This window comes from Phoenix dactylifera, chromosome 14 (genome assembly GCF_009389715.1).
Source record: "Phoenix dactylifera cultivar Barhee BC4 chromosome 14, palm_55x_up_171113_PBpolish2nd_filt_p, whole genome shotgun sequence".
NCBI classification, from domain to species: domain Eukaryota; kingdom Viridiplantae; phylum Streptophyta; class Magnoliopsida; order Arecales; family Arecaceae; genus Phoenix; species Phoenix dactylifera.
The window spans coordinates 5,029,158-5,046,491 of record NC_052405.1 but is presented as its reverse complement, the minus strand read 5'-3'; the positions used below and the strand labels follow the sequence as shown (position 1 = coordinate 5,046,491).

The window sequence follows — 17,334 nt, the reverse complement described above, 5'->3', positions numbered from 1 at the left end:
TCGGAGACAGGCGCAGTGTGTGGATCTAGTGGAGGACCCCCGGATGGATACCTTCTGGTGAGACTTTGGCCAACCATGGTCAATATTGAGGCCGTGGGTGGGTTGCGGGTTTGTGATCTCTTCCGCCTGAATAGAACTAGATAAGACTCTAGCTGGATTGGTCACCTATTTGGAGAGCACCTTGCAGATAGAGTGCATTCATTGGTGGTTCCTAGATGCGACACCCCGAATATGGAGGGTCTGGAGTACTTTTTGCAGTCCGAGGGTCAGTGTCAGGGATATCCACAACTTATTCCAGAGTGAGTAGCGTCACAGGATGGACTGTGCCTGGATCTGGATGTTCAGTCTTCATCTGAGGGTTGCATTATTTTTGTGAAAGGTAGCTTGGGGATCCACTGACAAGGAACGTTCTGAGCAGGCGCAGACTGAGTATTTTGTCGATCTACCCTAGGTGTGAGGTAGAGGAGTCCGTGGATCACGTGTTATTCTAGTGTGATCAAGTTGTGAAGGTGTGGAGGCAGTCTAACATCCGCTAGAGGCACTACACCAGTCCAATTCATTTACCCAGGCACTCAGGAGGTGGTCTGGTATGCCTCAGACTCAGTATGTGGCCATCAGGGTAACTTATGTTGCTTATCACATTTGGCTGGCTAGAAATACTTGATTTTTTGGATAGAGCATTTCGAAACCTACGCTCATCATGGAGAAAGCCCGAATGTAGGCTACGGAGATCACCCATATTGGTCCATCGGGCCAGTTGTTGATAGCTCGAGGCACTTAAAACTCTTCTTTTGCTCATGCAGTGTCTCAAACGGTGTACATTACCTGGGAGCCTCCACCCTCGAGCTTCTTCAAGATCAACTTTGATAGATGTGTTTTGGATGGTGACAAGAGAAGTGGCAAGAGAAGTGGTGCGGGCTTCGTAATCAGGGGCTCGGACTCTAAAGTGATAGCAGCTAGAAGGAATCCGATCTACAACATCTCGATTTCTAGGACTGAGCTGAGAGGCTTGGACCAGACTGGGTGATGCACGGCATGTGCTACGAGTCAGTGCTATTCTGCCTCCCTCTCTCTGGCGTTCATTTTCTCTTGTTTCTCACAGGCAAGCGTCCAGCCGGAGGTGGCCGGGCCGAGGAGCCTCAGCCGCTCCCATCTCCCGACCCCCTCGCCGGGTTTCTTGGGTATCCGGAGGACCTCCTGTCCGGCGTCGGAGATATCCTCCGCCGCCGCTCTCTCCGGCGGCCATGGGCTTTCCCCCCTCTCCCTTTTGTCCTCTTCTCCTTCGTCCCGAAGGAGCGCCCGCTACGCCACCTCAGCTCGTGCCGAGTTGAAGGTCAGTGTACGGGAATTTGGGGTTTCATTGCTGTTCTTTTTCTTGTTCATTTTGGATTAGGGTTTCCAGAAGGATTTCTAGTAATGTTTTACTTGATGCGACATGCCCTTCTTTCTTTATCCAGTGATGGGGATTGGATTCTTGATTTATGCTATATTTGATCGCCTTGATTCTGGGAGTTAAGCTGAAACAAAGAGAAACCATTTTAATCGTTCAAGAAAAGAATGTCATGAGAACAAGATGTAATCTGCAGTGAAACCTACCATGTTTGATGGGATTTTAGTATGTTATTGCAGTATTCTTGAGAAGTTTAATGCCATTTTCTTGAACCTTTTTTTGGGGGTTTAATGGAATTTTAAGTACATATTGTAGTTTCTGTAAAATCTTTCTTTCTTTCTTTAATGTTGGAAGCTGCATTCTTCTTTGCTGTCATACTTGATTATTTTTTGATTTTCAGAATTAGGATAACACAGAAAACAAAAACTTTTCCGTTTCTGATTCTATTATGGTACTTTCAAACAATGCCGCAAGAGTTTGATGTGATCTTGACCGGAGCATATTATTTGTAATTGAATATGATTTATATGAATATGTTATTGCATTATTCTTGAAAGCTTTTTTAGGTTTTTAATGGAATTCTGTGAGCGTGGTTTGGCTAATTTGTTTGTCTTTCTTTTTAATTTGCGGAACTTGGATTCTTATCTGATGTTATGAGTTTAACTGTGTATTCTTGTGGGATCCCTTATTTTTGGAAACTTTAACAAAATAAAAAGCCTTTTCTTTCACTGGTTCTGCAGAAAAATTTCAGTCTCGTAAGATGAGAATGCCGTGAGAGTTATTAGATGTAATTCATATTGATATCTGATATTTGCAATGGAACCTAATATTCTGTTGCGGTGTATTTTGATAAATTTGTTGGGTTATGACAGAATGGGGTTTATTGGTGATGGTCACTGATATGAGCTTTTGATTTCTGTCATGATTTTTAGAGATAACAATGTTTTGGCAGAGTTTTTTGGGTTCTGATAATAGTTCTGTTCTTTTTGGAATTTCAGGAAGCTGAATTGCAGCCTAAGGTCACCAACAAAGTATTCTTTGACATTAGCATTGGGAACCCTGTGGGAAAGCTTGTCGGAAGGATTGTGATAGGGCTGTATGAGGATGATGTGCCCCAAACAGCTGAAAACTTTCGGGCTCTTTGTACAGGTTGAAAGCTAGCTTTTGTTTTTTGATACCTTTTTCATATGTTTATCATTTTTCAGTGTATTGATTTATTTCGGAGAAAATGCAGATGCAATTCTTAGTTACATGATGTTTTGTTCAGGGGAGAAAGGTTTTGGCTACAGGGGATCGACATTTCATCGTATCATCAAAGATTTCATGATCCAAGGGGGAGATTTCGAGAAGGGAAATGTATATCCTCTTTTTCCCTGTTTTCTGATTTTCATCTGCATGCTTCTGCAGAAAGTTTAAATATGGTAGTAGCTTTTATTTTTGCCACTGCAATGCATTGAAAAACTGGCACGTACTACAATCATCGCTTCTTTAGTGACACAACAGATGTTGCCATATTTTTGGCTACCTTATGTATTAGAATATCAATCTAATATATCATGTTCATCTTCTACATACTTCTATGTTTCCAGCTGTGAGTAATAAACTTGAAATAATGGAATTTCTATGGTTGTTGAATTAAACATTAAAGAAGATATAATTTTGTTGCTTAATGATTCATGAAAAATTAATGCTCCTCATCTTTTCATGATAAATCATGAAAAACAAAATAGTTGATTGTAAATGTTCCATTCCTTATTCATCTTCTTATAACTAGTTCATGAAAATATAAAACTGAACACTCAGAATTGACAACTTTGGACTTGAAAAAAAATTGAAAGTCATACTACATCATGAGAACAACATGATTCATACTCATGAATGTTGAATTCCTTGTCTATGGTGTGTTAGATATGGGAGAACTGACAATTTAACTAGTTATTAAAAATTAAATAGCACGAATTATTCATGAAATTTTATGGGGGCTTATGTAAATAACATGAATGTTGAATGTTAGATGGGAGAGGACTGACAAAATATGTGCTTATTAAAACAAATGGATTTATTCTTCTTCTAAGTAACAATCCTTTTGTTATTCTCATAAGCATCGAACAAAAGAATTTATGACATAGCTCTGTATGTTCTATTGTCAAATAAGAAAAGTGCCACTGCTCTAAATTAAACTAAGCAAAAATGAGATTATCATTGGAATGACTCCTTTCCTCCCTGTTGTCCTCTGCCTTATATTAAATGGAGTTTCTAGCTGGCTGAATTAAAGTTGTGTGAGCTTTTAGAATAGATACATATGGGAATTTAAGGTTTGGACCAGTTTAGATTTGACTTTAGTGGAGGGGTGTGATTCATGGAATTTTGATTGTAAGGTATTTGGCCAGGTCATGGAATTTATAAAGGATTTCAAATTTGTCTTTCTAGTTCTTGTTTTTTAATGGATATGCATAGTTGCATGCGGATTTGTGGAGGTACTAAGACCAGCAAGGGGTGAGCAACATCTTCTCCCAAGCAAAAGTTGGAAAATGACAAGGTAGTGGGAGGGCCAGAGGGGTCTGACGGAAAGGGCAAGTTGGTTTTGACATTTATCACTCAATGGTCAATTGTAAGCTTATTACTTGTGAATGCATGTTGCTTAATAAAGGGGATGATTAAAGAGGATAAAAGAGGGGGGAAATGAAGGAAGAATAAAAGAAAGGGAGTCATGCGTCTGGCTTTGGGATGGTTATTTCTCTATTCCAAACAGGGGTTAAGAACAAGATTTCTCTAATTGCTTTTGTGACACATGATTTATTTATGAGTTTCTCAAATAAATGTTATAGTTTGTAAATTTAGTGATTCATATTGCATTTGCTTTCTTAGAAACTTTTGAGATATGATAATTGATAATTTTTAAGAAATTAGGAAACATCAGTATCATGCTTGAAATCCATGGTTCATGTAAGATTGATTAAAATACACAGAGATTTCATTTGGTTATAAAGAGTGGGTTGGGAGAGTTGTTATCTGTTTTGGAGTGTCTATATATCTTATTATTAAGGCTTTGGAAAATCTTGAATTTTGTAGTTAGATGATTGATTAGCAGAATATTGTTTGGAAGTCATTCTACTCTAAATGCGCATTCATTGTTCTCGTATTCCATCTTTACTCTTTTCTTGTCTCTTATATATAAAGTGGGACGCACTGTTTATCTCTTTTCCCACAATTCTTTTTGTTATGGATTAAAGTAGTACCTATGATGCCTTTTTAGCCATGGGTTGGCATAGCGTACACACCCACTGTGTGGATATGCTGATGCTGTTGACATTGCAAAGCTTGTTTTGCAACGAGGGTTTCTAGGATTATGGGAAATGTTAGGTTGTCGGAAGCATGAGTTCTCAAGGCCATTGGGGGTTCAAGGATTCCGTTTGCTGGGTTTGAGCATAGAAGAGAAGGATATGAGAGGCTATGAGGGGGAGAGAGAGATGCAGGGGAGGGGGAGAGAGAGATGCAGGGGAGGGGGGAGAGAGAGAGAGAGAGAGAGAGAGAGAGAGAGAGAGAGAGAGAGAGGGGAGGAAAGGAGGAAGAGGGAAGGAAAGGCAATCAGAGAGGAGACATGGGGAGTATTTGAAGGAAGGGGTTGCTCTCTTTTCAAACACTGGTTAACTCAACTTACAACCCAAGACTGGATTCTCGTTGCTTGGTCTAATGCAATAAGACATGGTGGCATGGTTGAGAAACATAGGGCAGAGAAGCATAACCAACAACTAATAAGAGAAGAAGACTCATAAAAAAGCTATAGAAGGTGGAATAACAAGATCATGTAAAAGTCACACGATTGTGAAAAATACTAAGCCCGTTATTCTTCTTTGTGATCCCTTTCTAATTGGATAATATTTGTGTAAATATTTACATATTGTTTAACAGAATAGCTGTTTTAAGATTTGTAAGAGTTTTTAAATGTTTATGAGACGCAGAAGTAACTCAATGCTTGAATTAATTTTCTGTGAATTTTAGGAGATTATAAGTATATCTGGTTTTAGAAATTCAGCCATTGTCCCAACATTACAAACACGAAATTACTGAAATCAACTGTGAGCAATATATTAAAAAATAGATCACGGGCATGTAGCGGCTGGGAGGTTGCATAGAGGATAGGATAACGGGCACTGTAAAACCGAAGTAGGTTGTTAAAACAGATCAATGCTTTCTTTTGTTATCAAAAACAATAGTTCATATCAACTTCGCGCGAAACAAGAAAGCAAGGGCAAAGCTATAAAACATCATCAATGCAATATCATAATATGATATCAACATTCATATAATATAAACGTCCACAATCTAATAACAAGTATCATCGTCTACCACAGATAGTAAGATCACTCAAAAGATAGATGTCCACAATTACACACCATGAACCATAGAAGAAACGACTCCACAATCATATTCATATAATATAATGCACCAAATAAAACATTATTATCAATGGATAAGAGACTCCACTGGAGTCTAGACAAAAAAAGTCAAATGACAAATGGATGGTCGGCTATCTTAATGATCAATCATCTACCACTTCAATGAGATCTATTCCTTTAACATCAAAAGTAGAGGAATTCGGGTCGTCCATTTTAACATATTCTGCCTCGCATGACTCTGATAACTTAAACTCAAACTCATCAATCTTTACATTTTGATTCTTTGATTTCTTTGATTGTGAAGATGAAGTTGTGGTTGCTGCAGCTCCAACATCTTTAGATCTAACTATCCTCCTTGTGTACCTCTTATGAGTGTGAAAGCCTTCCTCTGTTCTCTTTAATGAGCTTGGTGGTGTGCCAGCTACGGAACGCCAATGATGGAGCTTCAACTTTGGAGCTTTGGTGGCACAACACTAGGAGGAATGCCTCTGTTCTTCTCTTCTCTTCTCCTCTTCTTTCCCACTCTTTTTTTTAAATAGGGCATCAAATAAGTGAATTGACCTTTCTTTTAATAAACTTCTGAACTGGTCTGCTTAGTTGTTGAACCAATCCTATTAGAACCAGTCTAACCTCATTTGAACACGTTGTTAGAATTTACGATCCATGATCAGGATCTTATGATCCAAATCAAAATGGCCTAAACAATCTTGAGTCCCTTAGATCATAATTACCAAACTGATCATGCTATTTGCATGTGAAATCATGCGGAAATCCATTTACATAAATTATCATCTCTAATAGATTCAAGCCTATAAAATTGGCAAACTTGTTACAATTTTTAACTTCTAAAAATAAAAATAAAGAAAACTAAGAGTTCATAGAATCAAGAGGCGATTTTGATATTTTTACTACCATTCCTTGAACACTTTATTTCTAAAATATTCTACCTAAAAGGATATTTAAATTGATTGTTATATATATATATATATATATATATATATATATATATATATATATATAATTCTAAATAATTAGACATATTAAATGCCCTGTTGGACATGTTACATACGGATTTATGATGATGGAATCTACACTACTTATATGGATGGCCTTTTTTTTTCATTCATCTACATGGTAATTTACTTATTCTTCAATGTTTAATATTTGTTAATATTTTTAAATTTTTAAGAAATTAAAAATTTTATGATTCACAATTTGATCCATGATTAGCTCCAATCTAGCCCCCTACAATTTATGACTTGATGGAACATAGTGTCCATTATAGAGAATTAGTTTAGCAGCTGCTATAGCGTATTTTCACTCCCTATACTGGGGTGCTATAGGTCCTATATGAAGTTTCCATGGCACATAGCATAGCAGTTTTCATTGAAACCACTAAAGCTGCTGTAATAGCTGATTTTTAAAACACTGACTTAAGAGGCAATGGAATTACCTGTATTTGAGAGATAGATAGATAGATAGAGAGAGAGAGAGAGAGAAACTTAAGGCTGGTGGAAGAGCTGGAGCAAGATTTGGAGAAGTTTTGGAGAAACAAGGGAAACGTGTTAGTTTTCGTAACTAGCGGTAGATGAAAGGATGAGGGGCATGTGGTGCTTGTCAAATTGGAAATTCCTCGCTGAGCCCTTAGAGGAAAATGGGATAGAGAAAGGTTTTGTTTTTCAGCATGAGGAATAAGGGAGAAGTGACAGGAGGAAGAAAAGAGGGATGAAGAGTCTAATGATAATGGTGTTAAAATAAAATTGTAAATAATTCTATAAAAATCTGTTGATGCTTATTTACAAAATCTTGTGAGGTAGCTGCCTCAAGATATTGTCAGCAGCCCATTAAATATATGCTTTATGGGCAACTCTTGTAAGCATACAGAGCAAACAATTGTTGCATATTGTTCTTGTTATCGATGTAGCCTTGCCCTATGTGCCTTTGCTTATATATATAATTTGTGCCTTTGCTTATATATATAATGACACACGTACACACATAGTTCATACATATATATGCATTCACATATACATGTATATGGGCATACTTAAACACGCACCTAATATGGTATGATTTACTGTTCCTTGTTTTCTGCCAGCATAAGTTGCATCTCAAAATCCATCCTTTTTACTTCTTTTGCAGTAGAGTGAATATGGTGCAAGTTAGGAAAAATCCTAGCTTGGCCATATGAGGAAATATATGAAGCATGAACAAGGATAACAGATACGGATATGACATGTTATGGACACACCGATATGACAAACTTTGAAGATGTAAAATGTAAGATTTGCTACTAGGATACATCAATGACTATGTATATATGTATGTATGTATCTTATACATACATGTGCGCACATAGATATGTATATAATATATGTATATAAAGAAAATACATAAAGAATAATAGGTCATTAAAATAACTGTCCGTACTTTAAACAAGAGCATCAATTTTCACAATTGGTGGCAAGTACAATTTAGATCACAAAAAATATAGGATATTTTGTTTTTCTCCAGTACAATACACTTTCAATTTCATCTTGCAATGCCATGCACTTCTTCTTACTATGTTTGTCCTGTCTCTGCACACGTTTTCCATGTGGTGTTTAAGAACTCCTATTCATTTTCTTAATGTCCATTTTTTTTGAATAAAAAAATTTCACCAGTTGTATTTGGCTAATTTAGTTGAATAATGCAATTCCCCTATTACTGGGAAGGTTGATTCAAACCTTGCAGCGGGCTTGGGATTATACTATTAAATCCATCACCTAAAACCCATCTCCTTCAAGCTGGTATTGTTACTTTTGTAGGGTCCCAATTGAAATCTGGGTAAATGATAGTTGATTAAATGCCCACCGACGTAATTCACTTTCATCTTGGCCTGATTATTTATTCACTACGACCTTATACTCTATATAATATGATGTGCATTATATTTGACTAAGAACAATTTCAAATTATCCTCCTGTACTCACTTCTTCTGCATATGCGAGCACATGCTGTAACTAGAGTGCAGCTTAAGTTGTGCACAACCTTGTTTCTCAGAAGTAAACAGCAAGGAGTTTCACACCTCTCCAACATATTTTGGTATTCAGTGAATCTCAAGCTTGGAGTACTTGTACTGCTTGTATTTTGCCTTTGTATTTTTTTTCTTTCAGTTGTAAACATTGTGACTATTCATATTTCCCATCCCTTCATATTGTTATATAAGATGGAATGTTGCTCTTCAACATGCTTCTTTGTTTTATGTTACATGAATTTAAGAATCATTGCTGACACAAAGTTATAATCACATATCATTTCAGTAAAGAACTTTTTGTGTATTTTTGATTTTTTGGAACTTTGTAACCAAATATGTAAATCCTCCTATTATGGTACGCCGTACCATACCAAATTGGATGGTATGGAGTGTATGTTGTACCAATTCGGTACCAATATAGGGTATGAAGGGTGTACCAACACTCGGTATGTTGAACGGGCCCTGTACCATACCATACTGATACAATAATAGCTAGTGCTGGTACGGGGCCTGGTACCGAGACGGCGTACCTTGCCTCCAATAGTTTGAATTCTTATGAAGGGTATGTGCCTTTTGACTTCATATTTTTAGGAGGTTCTTGCATGTTTTTAGACTTTGCTATTTGCTCATGACACAAATGAAGCTTATTTTCCCCCCTTGTTTATAGATATGGTACTAAGTTGTGGTCCTATTTTTTATATATAATACTATAGTATTTATTTCACTTATATAAGAAACCCAACTCAACTCAATTCAACTAAGCCTTAATCCCAAACTAGTTAGGGTTGGCTACACGAATCCTTTTCCTCCATTCTGCTTAGTTCAGGACCATATTTTCTGAAAAATGTTGAGATACCAAGTCCTTCCTCATCCCATGCGATTTCATTTTTTCTCTACTTCTCTTTCCTTCTACATATATGAAATCACTCCATACTGGTGTATCTCTCGGCCTACACTGTACATGTCCAAACTATCTAAATCGTTCTTCCATTTTGTCCTCAATTGGTACTCCTACCTTTTTGCAAATTGACTTCATTTTTTACTTTAACTTTTTTTGTATTATTACACATTCATCTCAACATTCTTATTTCGGCTACACTCATCTTGCATATATGTTGTTTTTTAACTCCTCCATATTCTATACCATGCAATATATCTAGTCGTATGGCTGTTTTGTCATTTTTTTCTTCAACTTGGTAGGTATCCTATAAACATATAATATCCTAATTGCACTTCTTCATTTTATTATCTTGCTTTAGGGCTCGTTTGGTTCGCGGGAAAAGAAGGGGGGAAAGTGTGGTCAACGGGAAAGTAATGAGATGCCTCTTGTTTGGTTGGAGTTTTCAAAGGAGAGAGAAGGGAAAGTTATATTCCCATGGGAATGTGATTCCCACATTTCATGGGAAAGTCTTTCCCATGAGAAACATGGGAAAGTTACTTTCCCATGAGGCGGGAATCACTCTATTTTTACTTTTTCCCAAAAAGTCCCTTCAGCATTAAAGAAGCATTAAAGAGGCATTAAAAATCTAATTTTTATTAAGGGCATAATAGGAATTATATATAACTTTCCTAGGAAAGTGGATGGCCAACCAAACATAAGCACCTTGGAAATTTGTCACTTTCCCATGGTCAACCAAACATGCCAAAAATACTTTCCTAGGCATCCTCTTCCTAGGAATTTGTTTCCCAGGAATCATATTCCTAGGAAGGAAAATGCTTCCCGCGAACCAAACGAGCCCTTAGTTCCATGGAAAACATCCTTTTTAATCTCTCTTTCCTTATGAATAGTCAACTCTAAATACCTAAAATGATCACTCTTAGGAACTTCATAATCCTCAATTTTCACTCCACCTTCATCTCTGTTTTTGATAACATTTCATATGTTCTATCTTGGTTGTACTTAACCTAAATCCTTGTATTCTAATGCACTGCTCTATGATTCTAATCTACAATTAAACCCGACCTAATTTTATCCACTAAGACTATATCATCCCCAAATACCATGCACCGAGGAATATCGTTCTGAATATGCCTAGTTAGTTCATTCATAAGTAATGCAGAAAGTTAAGGATTTAAAGTAGTTCCCTAGTGTAAACTTGTTGTGATCGGAAACTCACTCATATTATCACTAGTAGTTTTCACACTAGCAACCGCTTGATCGTATTTGATCTGAATCACATTAATATATTTAATGGAAGCTCTTTTCTTTTCTAACACCTAGACTTCTATAGCGACTCTATTATATGCTTCCTCTAGATCAATAAACCATATAAAGATCTTGTCCCATTTCTCTATACCTCTACATTAACCTCCAAAAGCGAAAAAATGGCTTCCATAGTTGATCTTCCTAGTATAAAACCAAATTGGTTCTCTAATATTTTTATGTTATATCTCAATATGTGCTCAATCACCCTCTTCCAAAGTTTCATAGTATAGCTTATGAGTAATGCCAAATAATTAGAACAATTTGAATATCACTTCTTATAAATTGGTAGTACAGTGCTTTTCACTTATTTAAGAAAGTAAACAGTAATTCTTTTCTAAGGTCTATCTCATATAACATTCAAAATTTGGTGAACATCGACCTTTGTCATATTATGAATGTCTTAAAATTGCTTTTGTATTAATTTTTTAAGGAATTATTATTTGCCAAGTATCATAGTTATTTATTGATTCACAAAAAAGATGTTATAGTCAAATATTCCGATTCTTTGGGGTTCCAACCAAATAAATATGGTTAAGGCAAGTCCAGAATGTATATATATTTTTTTTTCAAGAATGTGTTTTTCAGTTCTTGTTGACCACTTATAAAATATATGGTATGCAGTTGCTTCTGTTTGTCATCATGTTATATGGCATTGTGTACCAGTTTGTCAACCCAAAATATTTACTCAACTTATCTAAGAGAGCAAACAGTAAAATTCTATAAGTTTTAGTATTATCAAAGAAACAATGTGCAATATGCACTGAGAATGTTTAGTAAAAAAAAAAAAGTTGTAACTTTACATTTGTGACAAGAATTCAAATGTGACAATTGTAAAGTAAAATATGATTGGTAACAATGCAACATGCATCACGTATCAGTAAGGAAATCCATGAGGAGCTCGAGTTGTTGATCTCATTGCGTGGGAATTGATAAAGCTTGATCCTTCTGAAAATAGTTTCATTAGCTAGCTCATTATTGTAGATCTTGGTGGATGAGACCATGATATAAAGTTGGCTGTCTAAATTAGATCACATTAGTATGTTGTTACCCCCCTTGTTACCCACACCATTTGCCCTCTCGCACGCCTCCTTGCTCCCACTGCACAGTGGCCAGTATGGACCCACAGTCTTACTGATGCAGTGTGAGGTCTGGTGCGTATTCCAATTGAACACACATCACATGGAGGGTAATAACCTCCAGGCAACAGAGGATCCGCACTCCAAAATCGTAGATCTAGCAATTTGATTATCCTTGAAAAAAAGTTAAGCAAAGAAAGCAAAGTCAGAATCACGTACTGTTTCTTTCTTGAGGGGAAGAATCACAGTGTTTCAGATAAAAGAAACACTCACAGGCACAAAGAGATACAGGCCCCATATTGACCCCTATTGATCCATGTCAAGAAAAGAGTTGTATGGAAATCTTTTGAGATTCTTGAAAGATATAGAATATTGTTTTGTCTGGGAGAACTTCAGCAATATATCCGTTTCTTCATGGTCTTCTTCAGTGTTAAATCTTCTTTATTTAGACATTTCTCATTTCTCTTTTGTATTCCACTCTGCTCAAGTCATCATATCTGCTAATGATTCTGCATCACTAATTTGCTAAGTATGTTATATCAGTTGGTAGAAATGGTTAATGATTTAGGGCTGTTTAGGCTAAAAAGTTTGAAGTCCATTTTCCATTGTGTTTGATGAAGTAGTCACAATCTGGCATAACAAGTATTTCCATTTTGATCCTATCTTGCTATAGGTTGTGTGCATCTATTACTGAAAAGTGAAAACTATAACCAGCTTATGCGTGGACAAATATAGTAGCTCACAATATGTTTGTATGCATCTGTGTATCTTTGGGCAATCATTTACTTGAGAACAGGATTATAACCATGCAATAAGTTTGCCGAAATATTACTGTCCTGTTGCTCTTGATGGCACATATTTAGAATATATTATGCGGCCTTTGGCAGATGTTTGTCTCTTAAACACACATAAACAAACACGGGCATGGGCATATGCACATGCAGACACATGCACATGCAAACATTAAAAAGTAGTAGTTACCATCTTTCCTTTTAAACTAAGTTTCAGAATGTTTGTAGTTGCGTGTGTCAATGTTGGATAAAGTTTGGGTTCTCTAGGCTTGTGGATGCACATGTCTAGGGGTAATACCCCTTATCCAGTTATCCTCTCTTTCTAGGGCCTTGGATTGCTGGGACCATAACTAGGTAATGGCCCTTTATTTCGTTTATCGTGGGTTATAGTATTGGACTGTTATTTTCTTTGATTCCATCTTAATGGCAGCATTAGTCTCAAGTTTTAAGATGCCCTGGGAAATGCAAGTGATGACTAAACATCTCAAAAATTCCAAGCTCATTTCGTGGTTTTGAGTGTTGCTCATGCCAATTCATGCCAGCACTACCACCTGGCATTGGATTGGTACTGGATACCAGGCAAGCCACTCGATATGAAGTGCTAGCTCATATTGACATGTTCTGGTTCTGGGTCAATATGTCCTAGTATCAAGCCAAAAAGGCTCAAGAACCATCCTTATTTGTTTTACTTTATTTATCATATTTAGGTTTAGTAATATGTACTGTTTGGACAGCTGACTGCACCCCCCTGTGCTAATGGCACTTAAATCTGTATCATGTGGGACCTGGAGTGGTTAGCATGGCAAATGCCGGGCCCAACACCAACGGAAGCCAGTTCTTCATTTGCACTGTCAAGGTAACTGACCATATTATTACTCATTTGAAATTATGTTCCAAATCTGTATCCTAGTTTTGGTTCTGGTTTCCAGCAACTTTTGGATGCATCATATTGTTTTGTCATGTTATGGGGTCTAATTTATCTTGACTGGGAACTATACCATTAAATGGTGTGGTAAAGTGCAGGTTAATATTGTTACCTTGATGTCACTTTCTAAGCGTCACAGCTTTTCAACACTTAAACATGATACGGCAATTTTCAGTTTCAAAATTCTGATTTAGGTAGTGTCATGCAAGTTAGCCAGTATAGTGTACATACCTTATGCACATTATAAAGCTAATTCCTTTAAGTATTGTATTTAAGTAATAGCAATCCTGAGCAGGTTTTATTCAACTTTACATTGACAAATTCATGATCCATGGTTCATATTTAAGAATAAGTGAGCTCTTGTGTGTGCGCACATGTGTGTGGTTCCCAAGGTTCCCACTGAGATTTTGGAGGCTGATCTATTACCTCTGGACGCTTAAAGACACTTTATCAGACATTCAAGCATCCATAATGCAAGCCTTATTTCCCCTGCTATCAAATATCTTGAAAACATAAGTCTAGAAAAACTTCTCTATTGTATTTTTATGTCATAGTTATACGGAAAGATGGAACACTGACCAAGAAGCTCTTGCATGTGCTTTCGGTTCCTTAAAAAAAAAAGAAAAGAAAGAGAAAAGAATAATCCTGAAATTTGAATCACTGACTTTGGAGAACTATTTGAATAAAAATTACTGGCATATGCTTATTGCACAGGCACATTTTGATCATGTTTTGAAGGGCATGTACTAGCTCTAGTGAACTGTTTCGTGTACAGTTTTAAATTTCCCTTCAAATTTCATATTATCTTGGCTACAGGAAACCCTTTATTATTAATTTTTTTGCTTTGTTCAAGCCTCAGTTTTGTTGGTCACATTGTTATCGGGACCTGTACTGGCTCTGGTAGAGTAGTGTGCAAGCATGTGCTTGTGCTGATTGTGGGCACATGGTGGCTGCTGATCAAGCTGACAATGCAACTTGTGTATACTATTTTGGTGCAGACACCTTGGTTGGACCAGAGGCATGTTGTGTTTGGACAGGTACTCGAGGGGATGGATGTAGCGAGCGTGATCGAGTCACAAGAGGCTGACCGGGGGGACCGGCCAAAAAATAAAGCGGTCATCAGTGAATGTGGTGAGCTTCCAATGGTCTGAGCAAGGCTTGAGTACAGGACCTACCCACCTTTCTTTATTCAAGCGGGGCACCATCCTATGATCCTCCAATTTTTTTCTAGATTCAAATCTCATCCGCTAAGCATGTCATTCCAAAAGATTCAGTGGCCTCATGCGAACTAGCATTGGTATTTCCAAAATGCAAATACTGTTGATTTTAAGCTGAGCATAGTTGGAAGTGATGATCCACTTGCTGCCTGCTGTTGGGATACTGTGCAATCTTTTGGAATTGCAAATCAAATATGAAATTTGATTTTGTTGCTATAGTTCTGTTGTTGACTGGTGGAAGTTCCACGCATGGATGAGGACAGAAGCTGGTGAGCTGGTGTCATTCGTCATCAGAACCCAAGACCCCCACAGAATATTGCGGTTCAAATTCTTGAAGTGAAGCTGATGAGGGGATTTGGATCCATGTAAATACGGTTACTGATGTTGGAGGTCAGCTGATTTTAAGTTTGATGAATCGTAAGCATTTCACAGCAGTAAAATAGTAAATTGTTCCTGATACAGGATTGCATTTTTTGCCCGGTTATATCGTATCGTTTGGACTATGACTATTCTTATTGAACATCATTGGAATGCTCAAAGATTTCTCAAAGTATCTCTCTGGAGATGGGACAAATATCCTATCGCAGGCTGGAGCCAAACCAACCAAACTATGTTTCCTCCAGGCTTCAGTAGTTGGACTGAATATTGAATTTGGAGTAATCACATTGAACATGCGTTGTGCTGTCGAGGCTCTGATTGGTTTATGAATAGAAGCCGTTTGTTTAGGGCTGTTTGGTTCGCCTTTTGCTTTCTTCTTCTTTTTTTCTTTTTTTTTTTCAGAAATCCAAGAATATTGAACTTGATTGAATATTCATACATAATGAAACCCTCTTATCTTAAAATTATTTGCAACATTTTGAGTGGATATTTGGTTGTGGAATCGATTTTGGAAGATATTCCTTGTAGGGGTAGGGCATTTGGATGGTTTAGATTTTATCGTAAAGATTAAATTGCACTCACTTTTTTTCAGTGTTTACGGCGTGGGTAAGGGTAAAATGGAAATTAAAGGGAATAGTAACAGATGTATTCTAAGGTATAAGTATGCACCATTTTGGTGGGTAGACAAACACTGTATAGGCCTATACACCGTATAAGTTCCTCCTCTATGATATTTTTTTTTTTCTAATGTTTGGCGCCTCACTTATTCCGCAAGCAATCATGCTCTTCCAGCTTTTGGCGGGAAGGAATGCTTGCTGCCGACATCAATCTACAAAGGGTGCTTTGGATTGAAAGTATCTTTGACATGCTTACCATCAAACTATTCAATCAATGCGGACGTACATATTCTTCCAAAACCTATCTTATAATCTCTTTTATTAAAATAACAAATATTTGAAGCAAACAGGACTAGCTCAGAGCTCTTCTTTTGTCCATTTATGATCGAATGTATTCGGTCAAGGACTGGTTTTAGCGGTTGTAGCACAGAAAAAGGTCTTCTCTTCCTCAGTTCAGGGAATGAGTAATTGAACAATAGGTGAGGTGGCTCACAGACTAGCAGCAAGTAGGTGCAAGAACGTTAGGTTCATCTCTTTGGACTTCTTTTCTTGAACTGAGGAGACACTCATTTTTCTTGTCTTGTTTTATTTTCCCACAGCTTGCTCTTAGGCATCCTATCAGATCTTATCCCCTAGAGGAAGCATCGATGGAACGGCTGTCATCATTTAGGTCATTTCTTTCCAAAAGATCGGATCAGATAGCCGCCAAACTCAAGAGGTTTGGGGTGGAAGCTTCCCGGTTGGACGGCCGTGGTCCGGCTAATGATTGATAGTGCCAGAGGGATCTCCAAATCTGGGCCCAAGTAAGTAACGTCACTCGTGACACGAGATGGACGGCCGCTAGTGGGGGTCCCACATCATCCTACGGTGGTCCTACATCGAACAGCTGTCCGTCGCCACCACACCGAAATCTTAGTGTAGGGCCCAAAAGCCTATCGCTCGCGCTTCTCCCTCCGCCCAATAAAAACCTGCGAGATATCTTGCCGTTGTACCACATCGGTTTCCAGGAAGCGGAAAGTTTGACCCCGCCGTAGTATTAGACCGGACCGTGCCGGAAGCCTGCCCTACTTTGACTACCCTATTTTATTATTATTATTATTATTATTTTGATAAGCAGAATACATCATATTATTCTTGTCGGGTGAGTACATTCAGAAAAAATACAAAAAAAAAAACGAAGAGAGAGAGAGAGAGTGTGTGTGTGTGTGGAGTAGAGCGATAGTTCTCACAAAATCAGCCATCGAAGTGCTGCGCAACGAATGAGACGACTCAATCAGTTAAGTTATTCACTTCACAATAAGCATGAGCGACCTGAAAA

The 17,334-nt window shown here is 37.5% G+C and overlaps 1 protein-coding gene across 1 annotated transcript; it reads left to right on the top strand.

Moving 5' to 3' along the window:
* Positions 1 to 1,027: 1,027 nt before the first annotated feature.
* LOC103696632 (photosynthetic NDH subunit of lumenal location 5, chloroplastic-like) lies at positions 1,028 to 15,866 on the top strand (the record flags this gene model as incomplete). The annotated part of the gene is made up of 5 exons (XM_039133935.1): positions 1,028 to 1,333; positions 2,389 to 2,539; positions 2,658 to 2,746; positions 13,662 to 13,735; positions 14,803 to 15,866. Coding segments are annotated over 5 exons (681 nt in total), but the record flags the coding sequence as incomplete, so codon positions are not given.
* Positions 15,867 to 17,334: the final 1,468 nt, after the last annotated feature.